The sequence below is a fragment of the Accipiter gentilis genome, chromosome 5 (assembly GCF_929443795.1).
Source record: "Accipiter gentilis chromosome 5, bAccGen1.1, whole genome shotgun sequence".
Lineage (NCBI taxonomy): Eukaryota > Metazoa > Chordata > Aves > Accipitriformes > Accipitridae > Astur > Astur gentilis.
The window spans coordinates 42,923,563-42,936,011 of record NC_064884.1 but is presented as its reverse complement, the minus strand read 5'-3'; the positions used below and the strand labels follow the sequence as shown (position 1 = coordinate 42,936,011).

At 40.7% G+C, this 12,449-nt stretch overlaps 1 protein-coding gene across 11 annotated transcripts in view; it reads right to left on the bottom strand.

Moving 5' to 3' along the window:
- The window catches only part of TLK2 (tousled like kinase 2), a 55,957-nt gene that overhangs the window by 16,030 nt on the left and 27,478 nt on the right, over positions 1-12,449 (bottom strand). For 9 of the 11 annotated variants that reach the window (XM_049800655.1, XM_049800653.1, XM_049800649.1 and 6 more), the window contains 7 exons: positions 12,030-12,125; positions 9,130-9,297; positions 8,465-8,560; positions 5,414-5,506; positions 3,895-4,005; positions 2,365-2,501; positions 820-972 (listed from right to left, as the gene is read on the bottom strand). In XM_049800655.1, the coding sequence (XP_049656612.1) occupies positions 820-972; positions 2,365-2,501; positions 3,895-4,005; positions 5,414-5,506; positions 8,465-8,560; positions 9,130-9,297; positions 12,030-12,125 (854 nt within the window). The remainder of the gene's footprint in view (positions 1-819; positions 973-2,364; positions 2,502-3,894; positions 4,006-5,413; positions 5,507-8,464; positions 8,561-9,129; positions 9,298-12,029; positions 12,126-12,449) is intronic. The other 2 variants (XM_049800648.1, XM_049800658.1) reach the window with 2 other exon arrangements.

Genomic DNA, 12,449 nt, shown 5'->3' with positions numbered 1-12,449 from the left:
AAGACCAAGAATTCAAAGGGCTCCAGGAACTTTGAGGTCAAGTCATGCCCAAGAGATTTAGTAGTGCAAGAAGAAAAGTGTCATTGAGAGTTATGATACTAGCCAACAGCAATAAAATCAAGACTTAACGTATTTCCAACTCACACAAACTTCCAAAAAAATAATGTTCTAAATTTGTGAGACACAGCTTTCCACTCTAAGAACACTGGGACCCTTAGAGCATCAGTAACGTCAAAAGAGGTGGTCGGGGGAATCTTCTGTAAGAAGAAAAAGTAGCACTTCGACTACCTTTCAACTTCCCTGACTCGGGTATCTGCGAAGGACTGCTTTGGAGATACAGGTCAATGCTTAATGCACTGTCTTTACAGAGAGCATTTTTTTATTCAGTATACCAAATTAATTGTTTGAAAAGCCTCACCAGAAAGTACACGGAAATAAAGGCTTCTAAATTAGTACAATTTTTTTCTTCCATAAAAAAAGCACCACGTATCATACGGTGATACTTAAATCAGTTCTGAAGTAAGACAGACATCACTTTTCAAACTTGACGCAACAGGAATACTGAAAAAGTTACTGCATTAAAAAAAAAAGTTAAGCTCATATGAAGTTTGGACTCGGCAATGATCCTTGTTTTACTCCAGTGAAAACTATTTAGAACTGCAGCCAGATGTTGCTGAATGCCAGGCTTATTCCACAATATTCATTTGTGCATGGAGTAAAGCCTAGAGGCAAGGGCAAGATTCCATTTCCCAGTAGATATTTTGTGCTCTAATCAAAGCATGCAGCTTTGCAATGCACCAAGAAGGCCACGTAACCTACGTTTCATTTTCTGCTCCATTGGTCTTGTTCTTGCGCTGCTTCTGCTCATTGCTTGCTGGAGGGGTCTGTCCCATTGCAGGCGGCTTCCGTTTTGCTAACATTTTTCGTTGTCTTTCTATTTCTTCCCGCTGGGAATTTATCCTTTCCTGTTGCCTGGAAAGCAGAGAGTAGAAAAAACATGAAGCAGATAACTAATGGTAGGTACTTGGTTGTCTTCAGCATCTGTTCTTAACAGATTGGAGCAATGAATTTCAAATCAGTTGTACTTGTAAGATTAGTAACAAAATATTTTTGTACAGAAAAGGGGGATGTGCCAAACATTATGACTCAGATTTTTAAAGGTACTTTTACATAAAAGGGGATTCTTTTCCTGGCCCACAGAAACCTTTCAGTAAGTGAAAGGTTTTATTCATGCAGAGGATATCCAAAACCAAGGAGTTGCTAACCTCACGGAAAACCCAGCGATCCATGGTAAGTCACTAACTTTCCACACACTTTTTCCTAGAAGGCTCTGTTCTAAATCTCAGACTTTCCTGTTAAAACTACTCCTGAAGTCTGGCACTGTCTGAGAAAGTATCCTTATACTTCAAGGGTACAGTTAAACTATCCTTAGTTCTCTGAAACATAACCAACACCATTCCCAATTTCACTAAGAAAACAGTCTCTCCTCCAAGATAAAAAGACTAGCTTAAAACATTTTACAGGGATAAAAGCACTCTTGAAATTTCAAGACTATACGATTTGAGCATTTACATACTTAATTCACTTTTTAAAAGAGACTGAGACTGCAGGTAAATATTCCAGAAGTATTTGTTCCATGTCTTACAGCATGAACTAAGGAAGAATTATAAACTCCTTAATCTGTGCCTAACAAGAGCTGCCTAACCTCCCTATCAGACTACAGAGAAGTGATATGATTTTAAAGGATCAAACATAGCGTTCTCTACTGCAATTAATTTGCCAAGTCCTACTTAAAGGTCTAGGCCAGGTGGGAATTGACTGGATATTTCCATTAACATCCTGCATAAAAGGGTCTCTGATCTTCATTTCCAGGTTTCTGCAGCCCCTTTGATCACTGTTACCAGGAGGCAAAAAAAGTTAAATAGTATGGATTTTCTTTTAAGCTTCTCTACTTTCCACTTTAAAAAAAACAGCAGCTAATTAGCCTTCCTTGACTAATACATGCGAGTAAGAAAATCAAATTGATTGACTCACAATATGGGTGAGAATCTGGTCCACCCCTTCACCCTAAGCAGTGCACAGCCAGGTAGGTGCACTAAGAATACCCAACAGGGCAGCCTACTGCTTTCCAACCCAGAGGTCAAGTCAAAGAATTTGATTCCAGTTCAAGTCTCTGGAGGTTTAAGTGGAAATGTATTTCTCACTTCAGTGCAAAAACATTCCCCATTGTCAGTAGCTGAGTTCCTATCTGATCCTTTCATGCATCAGTCACATCATTCTCACATTTTGACATGCAAGACATCACACACAACTGCTTAGTTTTTCCGTCTCTGCCTCTGAAGTTAAAGACAACTCTGTCCTCACTTGATGAGGTTCTGGAAGGCATAGCCATCTGTCCACTGCTCGGTGAAAGACGCCCCGTGCCGCACCGTAGTGAAGTGACCTAGCCTCAATCGATCCTGCATGCTCTTATCTCTGCATGCCATCTTCTCCTGTTTTGACTGAAAACAAAATAAAACACATGTAAAAATAGAAGCCATAAATTAGCAGCTAAGAGCTGTGCTGTGTTTTAAATCACTACCAATTCTTACCACTTTCCATTGTTTCAGTACTGCTTATCTGAAACCCAGCTGAAAATCATTGATCAAATTATTGCTGGTGCTTCACACTGATCTGACAGGCATTTGTTTGACTGCCTCCTTTGTGACTTTTCAGCCTCACCTTTCCTTCCCCATTACTGCTTGGGCAGCTAACCCATTCTATGATCAGTTGAAATCAGTCTAGCAGTAGGATTAAAACTATCCCTTTGAATCAGTAACTTAGCTAGACTCCAGACATGCCTCTGATCAGGCCCTTATTCACACAAACAGGAGATGAAGGAAGAAAGTGCACCCTGAATCACTGTTAAGACTAAGGTACAGCAATCAGCCAGTTCAGTCCTAGACTCGCACCACTCCCAGAAGTGACACAATCTCAGTTGGGTCACCAACATGCATAAAAACTGGTGGTGTGTCTGTCACAGAGCGTTTCTGGTAAGTGAGAGAAAATTTCCAAGGCCTGAGACAAGAACAGCAAAGTTTCAGTTAGTATTAAAGATGAACCAACAAAGCTCCTCCCTGGAGCTACAAACCACCAACCTGAATCCCAGGTCTACCTAGCACCTAGCCCAGAGTTACAAATCCTCCCGGAAAGAGGAGTCCCATTCAGCCAAGAACAATCAGCTCTGTGACAAAATCAACTCAAACAGACTGCATGTACTGGCCAGCACCCTGGTAGTTTTGCCCATCCAGTGCCCACAAACAATACATGTAATTGGCCAACAGGTGAAAGAGCAATCAAACCCCCACATTGTTTAACCATCAGGAAATCTGGAAATCTTTCAACACCAAAGCAGGCTGAATGCTGGTAAACAGCAGCCTGGCACTTTCCCCAGTGTCTTTAATGTGTTGTTTTGAGTGTTATACAAAGCAATGATCTCCAACTCTGCCATTTGAAAGAAGGAAAGGTCTAAATCACTTGCGCATGTCAGAGCGTATCTGGCAGTTTCACTGCACAATGGGATATTGCTCCTGTATTGCCAGAGCTGGACAATGTTGCTTTTCAGGTGTATGAGTTTCCAAATCAAGTAATGCCTACTGCATTTAAAGCCGACTATTTCACTTAAGCAAGGGAGACCACTCTTTGAGACTGTGGAAAGTACCCAAATGAAAATATTCTGAACCACTTCAGTCTTAGGATTACATTCCTATTTGCAGAGAAATAATTCAAAACAGAATTCTAGTTGTCTTTTATCACTAAAGCAATAGGAGCAGCTTTTCACTGCTCAAAAGAAGATAGAAAAGTTTTCAAGGACATGAACTGTGACTGCAGAGATGTGGTAAGTCCCCTGCTCACCTTTTCTATAAGAAGCTTCTTGCTCATCGTTACACATCTATTCAACCGCTCCTTGTACTTCTCCAGCATCTTTTGCTGTTCATCTATCTGCCGTCTCAAATCGCAGTTGGCCTAAAAGTGAACAGAAGAGAAAAGTCTTTGACTTTAAACCACTCAAAGAGCCAAACTAAGCATCACTGAGGAAGAAGTTTCTCCAGCTAGCTCTAGGCATCAGATTAAAGAAAGCAAACCAGCAGGATAAGAAAAAAAGACTAGGTTCCTCTTAGCAAAACATCCAAGCCAAGCTCTTCAATTTTTAACCCACTCAAATCTTATTATCCCTCTAGAACAGGAAAGTGCTATCATCCTGGTTTACATATAAGGAACTAAGGTACAAAGAGACTAAACACAAACGCAAAGATTTTTTTATTTTTGTTTTTTTAAACATTTAAGACTTTGCTACAGCTACTAAGTCTCAAAATAGCTTAGTCATCCCTGGACTATCCTCCCTCTTTAGCCACAATACTGGCAGAGGAAAAGGATGGGGTAACTCCCTTTGCATTCTCAATTAAATTCTGGTTCGAGTTACTATCCATGAGCCCCACTATATAGACTGCTCCCAGCAACAGCTGCTGTTTTTAACACCACCACAGCATACAGGATTTTATGTGCAACCATTTTCATTGATAAAAAGTTAAATTTAACCATCCCCCTTCCAACCAATAGACTGGCTTCTGATTAAACAGCAAATGGTAAAAAAACCAAAACAAAACAAATTTATTTCCTGCTTCATGCCGATTGTTTTCCACAAACTCACATGACCCTGTGAATGTCTCTATGAGCTTGTTACAGCTCTTTTAGGTGCTGAGACCAGACACACACACAGAGCCTTCCCTCTTCTGCCTTTAATATGTTTTCTAATCCTTTTCAACACTTCACAAGAGATGCCTCTCTAGCTGATGAAAGCTAAATCAATTAGAACTCCTCCATGAAGACAAGATCCTTGATTTAAAGGTATTTATCTTTTATTGAAGAATACTAATGGGTTAAGAGAAGCTTTATTCTTTCGGTTTGACCAAAAAAAGTTCTCCTCATCTCTGTACATGTCACAGACTCTCCTGAGTGAGCATTTCGGAATACAACTTCCCAGTCTACTGACAGGCTACTGAACACGCTGCTAAACAAAAAGCAGTCAGCTCCTCAGTACTTAGAAGAGGGGAGTAATTCTGCAGAGAAACATTAGGTTAGCTAGCAAAATATGCAAGTGTGCAACAGATCAAAGAAAGGCCAACAGCACTGCTGAGCTATGATGACTCTGCACTGTATAGCCACAGTCACTGCTATACTGCTTGTGGATTCAAGCAGGTCCAAACAGAGTATCTACAAGCCAGACAATTATCTTGCAAGTAAGGTTTTACCCTGCGAGTGTTGGTTCTACAAATGGTGCACAAAAGCCTGCTCTGCAGCCTCGCTGGCACATGCATTCCAGGTATCTTTAAATAGCAGCTTTTAGAAGAGTTGTCCCAGTTTAAATACTTACTCTTAGCAAGTCATCTATTCTCCCCTCCTTCTTCTCCAAGTCAGAGTTCTTACTGTTTTCTAGTGCAGATATTTTTTCCATTGTGAGGTCAGACTGTAGGGAAAAATCACCATAAACCACATTTAAGAAAAACAGATGATATTTCAGATAGTCAGCTTGTAACATCACAGTGTAACCCCCTCTGAACAGTTAGGCCTAAGAAGGAGGAACTGATCCCCTGGCATCCTAGCAGTCGGGGGAAGAACCTTCTCCATTCTTCATTTTCTTATTGCATGGTGGGCTCCTCCAGCATAGGAGATTCAGTCAGCTAGCACAAAGCTGCTCTGGAGAACACAAACTGGTAACACATAAAGGACTACAATATCTATCCTCTGTGTCCTGCAAATTTTGTTTTTATAGTTTGAGTTCTGCCCACTCCTTGGTGGTCTCTGATATTCACTGCCCTTTCCTGCAGTGCAACATAGCTTGTACAGGAAAAACACTTAGAAAAAACCCCCCACCAAATCCCAACCCTCAGCTGAAATATCAAATTTATGAGATCTTTCATGGGCACAGACAACCACCTGCTAGAGAAAAGACACCACCTGTGGGTTCTAAGGTTGTCTTGACAGAAAACACAGGTCTCCATTTTAAAAATATTATAACAGATCGACAGCAGGAATATTAGGTGCAAGCCTTTGTTTCTAACAAACTGATGTATTAGTGCTCACTAGGGACAGAAGCTTTATAGTTTTTGAGCGAAGCCTTTTTGGAAAGTTTTATGGGGTGCAGCACATCTCAAATGCCTTCACCAATGAAGTGAGAGTCATACCCAGGAACAAAAGACAAAAGACATATACTACATTCTCTAGCAGTGGGAATATTTCAAACTCAGCACTCTCATTAATGAGTGGGGAAGAAAGAAGAAAAGGGGAAGAAGTCAGTATGTGCATGAACACAGCATCTAAAATACCCAAGTCGACACAAAGGAATCTCTCCCCATGACTGTATACACAGATTTCACATTTATGGCTAGCAAGAACTATCCTGGTTCTGAGAAGAGTTAGCAGACACTTACCTGTGGAGTTGTTATATAACTGTTCTCCAAATTTCAGGCTTGCCTGGAAGCCAACACCATGAAGTAAGAGACAAACTTGGCTGACTGTTCCTTCTCTACACATGCCCAGTATGGGAAAGATCAAAAAGAACACCAGCCAGCACTGCACATCAAGCAAGATGAGCCTAAATCCCAAAAGACAAAGAGGAGGCCTGGGCAGGTCACCTCACTTCTGCCTTAACTTAGTTTACGCTTCCTGACAGCCTGCAGGAAGCACGTGTGACAAAAGCTTTTGTCACTGAAGGCAACAAGAAGGCTGTCTCTTGAAAACCTATGCTGCATCCACTCACCTAAGCAGCAGAAAGTTTCTTAAGTGACTTATGTCATTTTGCCAAATGCACAGACATGCTTGCACCATGTCAGATGAAGTCATGTTTCAGGATGCATGCTCTTACATGAGACTTCATCACAACTCACCTTGCCTCAGAGCACTTGGAGGGCCCTAGCACTGACTGAAAATGCTAAGAAAATCATGCTCATGCTGACTTGCTTTTGTCATTGCCAGAAGTGATTCAAACTGGAAATCACTGACGATTTTTTTTTTTTTTTTAACCTATCAACTCCAAACATGTTTGGAAGGGAAAAACAAGAATGTATACATATCCTCATCACGCAGCCAAGCATCTTCCTGGATTCTTTGCCTGAAGTGTATGCTACATCTAGACCTCTGGAGAATATCATGAAACTGAGCATTGGCAGAAAGCACACTCAGATAATGTCTTGCCCTTTTCAAAGAAGATGGACCATGTTAAGCACAGAAAAGAATAAAAACATCTTGCTCATTGCAGGTGGGACCACTATTTTAAGCATGGGTAGTGGGACAGCAAAGATTGAAAGATATCTCTGGCAGGTTCTTGAGTTATAGCATCATTCTCACACAAGAATTCTCCATGCACTAGCAAGAAACAGGGTTCTTCACAGACCAGCATTTTAACAATACAGACAACAAATGTGACCCTAGTAACAACAGCTCAGAGACTTAGGCTAGTAAGTATTCCCAGAGGTAGAACTGCTGCTCTTCACGCACAAAGAACTTGTACCACCTGCTGGGGAAATGGAGAATGAACTTCCCCCAGCAGTAAAATCATCTCTGACACACACCGATGTGAGAAAATGATTGACACAAACCTGATTGTTTAAAAATCACTCAAGGGAAGGGTCAGTCACAGGGACATCAGAGATGAAAATCAAAAGAAGATTAAAAGCAGACTTGGAGAAGAAATAAGCAAGGTGCATTGCAAATAAAGCTGAACATCCTTACAAGCAACAGAAGAAGATGACGCAGCTAAAAGTAAATCTTGCCATAAAGCCACAAGAAGAATCTTAACAATTGAAAAGGCACCAAAAGACAGCAGCACGGTCAAAAGAGCTACTCCTCTTCTTGAGTCCAGGTCAGTGAAGCTGCTGAGAAGCAGTGTCAGGAATACATCACGTTCCTCCTTGACAGGACAAACTATTCCATGGGTGTACTCTGCAGAGGTCAAAGGACTTCCAGATAGACTGTGGATATTTGTACTGTAAGCAGTGTTGACACACCCATGACCCAGTGCTTGAATAGAGGCATTCACAACTATCACTCAGGTTTCCTTCACGTCTTCACTTACAGAGAGAGGAAGAACATTCAGGATACAACAGGACTGAAGCAGAGAGAGCTAAGGTGTTCCTCTCCTCAGCACATTCGCACACAGCTGAAGAACTGTCCACAGTATTGACACAGAAAAGCCTCGGTAACAGACTGGACAAACTCCAGTAGCAGCAACTGAAAGCATCCTTTACAGGATAAGGAACAAAGTTCATAGTGATTCACTTCAATCAGTAGTTACAGACTGAGTTGGGACTAGTGGCTCTTTTCACTAGAAACATTATGTCTACAAGTGGCACCCTCTGGCATGGAAGACAATCTGCATCAAGCTTCAATCTCGTATCTAAGAGATGTATCGTCTAGTGAGCTATACCTGTGACTGTTTGTGCTGGATGGAAATCTGTTTTTGGGAAGTGCAGGAATGCTCAGTGTTCCCTGATCCGGTAGAAGATGGGCTGCCTTGCTGGGCCTGTAAAAGAAAGTTAGGGTATTGTTATATGCTCCTCAGCATGATCACTAGTGCCCATGCAGATACACTTCTTTATTCACATGGGAGGTGCAGCCTAGCCTGGGTACCATACTTTCATGTTAAGGTTTAAGAATGCTCTAGAGATTTAGTTCAGTAAAACAAGAGAGTCAGTTTCTTTCAAGAAGCCTGGCCCAACCTGCTAAAAGACAAAGCTTTTAAAAGCCTGATATAATTCATGTCAGCTGAGATTAAGCAAGGCCAAAACAAACACTTCTCACAGCAAGACTCTACTTTGTTCTTTTGCATCTATCAGATTAGCCTTTTGTAGCCTATTATTTTGATCTACATAAGATTTTGAGTCATTAAAAGTCACATCATTTCATTAAACAAGCAAAGCCTGGGACCTAGAACTCTTCACAAGGAAGAGGAACTTACCAGAAAATGGTAGACTTGGTCATCAATAAACCAGGCTGCACTTGAACCACTGTCTTTGAGCAGAAAAGCTTCAAATTCCCCATCCCTTAACTAGAAACATCCCTTAGGATTCAAATCTTTTCAGAGCTGCTCACCGAGACAAAAGTAAAACAGAGGCCACCTCCCCTCTGTGCCAGCTGCTCATTCTCTAGCCGCTGTTTCGCCAGCATCACCGACATCAGCGTTGGCAGAGCAGAGTGTTCCTCCTGCGGTTCCTTTGCTGTGCTGCCGTCTACCCCATACAGCGGCTGCTCCACTCGCCGCTGTAACACAGTCAAAAAAAATACAATGAACTTTTTTTTTTTTTTTTTTTTAAAGTGATTCTCTGACTCTGCCAAAACTGTTGTCAGTGAAGCAGCAGCTCAGGAATGGGCAGGAGGCATGGTGAGGATCTGATAACTCAAACAGGACTCCTGGAGTGATTGTTCCAATGGCAGACATCAAAAACTAGATGAAGTTAACAATTAAAGTAACAAATGTACACACAGGACAGAATTCCTTGTCAGTTAACACACACCCTTCCTTTGCAAACATGTGTTTCAGAGCCAATGGGACAAAATAGGTTGTAGATCCAAAAACTCTAGTGCATTGTGATTTTGGTCAATGCATCCAAAATTACACTACTTGATATTTTTTAAGGACTCATTTTAGAACAGCCAATGTCTCGATACATTCATTATTCTGGTGAAATAAACTGAGTCAGAACTGCTAAATGTCAGCAGCCTAACCACGTCTAGGAACCAGACGTCACAGTAAGCTCACTTCTGTCATTATAGCTGGGACCAATCTCCCGCAAGATAAGCAAAGTACTAATGCGTTTCCAAAATCTTTTAAAGATGCATTACATCTCTTAAAGGCCAGCTCTTTTCTCCTGCAGTATACTCATTTTCCAACTGTGATACAGGAACTGGGTTCAATAAGAACAAGAATCATCTGAGCTACATTGATTACAGCACTCAGAATCCCATTGCCCTCGCTTTAAAAGCCAGCCCATCACTGCTAAAACTTGGCAGTCTGGGTAATAATCATCTAAGCCCTTCCAAGCCGTAACTCCGGGCTAGGCATATGCCACATAGAAAGTAAACAGTCAGGTCAGGCTTCAGTTTTTCTTAAAAACCTAAATTGCAACCTGAAGCATATTTTCTGGCTAACATTACAAATGTCAAGAGCGTGCTTTCTTCCCCAAAAGAATGCTTGTATATGACAGTGACCTTGCAAGAGTCTGAAGACCTGCAGATCATTCTGATCAAAGGAGAAGCAAGGCAATTCAAAGCAGTCAAGAGATTTGAAGACAAGAAGTAACATTCTGAAGCCATTACAATTCCTCCACAAGTTCTGATTGCAGAAAATTTCCAGTACAGTATAGATTAACTCACAGGTTTTGAGGAGGTTTGTCTCACTGTGAAAGACATTTTAACACTCTGCTCTCTTCCTGGACCATACTGACATCTGTAATGGGCAAGATACTCAATCTTCTCCAATTTTCACCCATTCCCCCATTTTTGGGGGCTTAGCTCAAACCATTGATATTCAGTTTGTAAGAAGAGGACAGATCTTGCAAATGCACATAATAGTTTGTTGTGAATAAGCAAACATTACAGGTTTAGCTGCAAGAGTAAAGAACAGAAGATAAGAAACACAAAGAGCACCTGCGTAAGGAGACAAACTGACCTAGCTGAAACTAACTAATATCAGTATTCACCATATGAGAAATACTCTGTTCAAACTTTTACCTACTTAATACATACAAGTGCAGAAGAAGAAAACCAAAGGAAGAATCCACTTGTCCCACTATAAACACCTGTAGGGTATCTCATCTGCTGGAATAAAGAACTGTTCCTAATACCTCCTGTGTCTGCAACATTCAGAGATGGTATTTCTTTCATTAACTTCTCTTTAAAGAGATGTACTAGTGAATTAATATAAGATACAAGGAACGGCCATTCAATTAACAAGATATATTTTAATTTTTATAAACATAAAAAATATCAAGAAGCATATATGAAGCTCTCTCTTAAAGCAGCATTACAAAGCTTCCAAAATCTAGCAATGCATATTGAATTCCGAGCAGAGCATGCAGTGTTGGGATTTAGTTCTGTACACATTCACGAACTGTGCAAAGGTCTCCGCAGAATAATGTAATCGGTAAAGACTTTGCATTTGGTTTTCGGAATACTAACCTTTCCCACAATGCTCCATACTTTTGTGACACTCAACAAATGCTGAAAATTTTTAAAGAGGGACCCAGGCATTGGTCAAAACTAGAGATCAGACACCAGCGCCTCTGAATATTGCTTTGCTAGTTGAAAGAAATTTCTTTAGCTCCTCTGTGCTAAAATGGCTTAAAAATACTGGCTATTTCTTCACATTCATATCTTGCAGAAATGCTGCGACAGCAAAATGGAATTACATAACAACAACAAAAAAGCAACAGATGTGCATTTATACACATTTCTTTGCAAGCTTTTGCGAATGCTCCTTACAAGTCACATGCATGTAAACAGAAGTAAAAGACCTTCCCAATATAATTATGGTATGCATGTTTTTCAGTATACCCAAAGGGTCAAATCAAGATCAGAGCATCATTGTACTTGTGCTATAGAAACATACAACACTCCCAACTTGATGGAGAAGTTCATGAGCTACAATGGAATACAAGATAACCAGTATGTCCTTTTATTAAGGACAGCAATCTATCTGTAACCACACAGCATGCTAAAAACATTCATCTTGCATGCTTTAAGCTCAGATATTCATATCAGTTACAACTGGACTAGCCACTGTTACAGTGTCCTAGACATCTGGCTTTGCTGCCTGAACCCAGTTTCAGACTTAAAAAAAAAAAAAAAAAAAAAGAACTGAATAGAGAATAAGCCAAATCACTCACCAAGAGACACTTCTTTTCTCTTCAGAACCTTTTATTACCCGTCTGAAGCACGGCCACCAACCTAATCAATGCCATGCCACCAGCTCTGTCCCCAGGGAGAACACTTACCGGCAAGGGGTTGGATAAGGAATGCTGCGGTGATGACCTGGCGACAGGCGGCACGCTTCTACCGGGACTGGTTCCTGGGCCACTTCCCCCAGCAAACTGTCCAAAGGAACAGATTTGATCATCCGTAATTCCACAGAGATATTATATTTAAGCAAATTTGACAGACAGAAGAAGCACATTAATCTTAAAATGAAGCCTTACAGGCTCCAGGGACTCATTTAAACAAACTGAAGTTGAGCTAAGAGGAAAACCTTAAAATTTCATGCACTGTTTTCAAAAACAACAGCAAAAGTAAGTACTTTAGACAAACATTCACATAGGCACCAAGTACATCTTTCATTTTAACACAAATAAACATAAACCTGCACACTTGGATACAGATCAACTATTTACTGGAAAGAATTAGGAATACTATTCCCT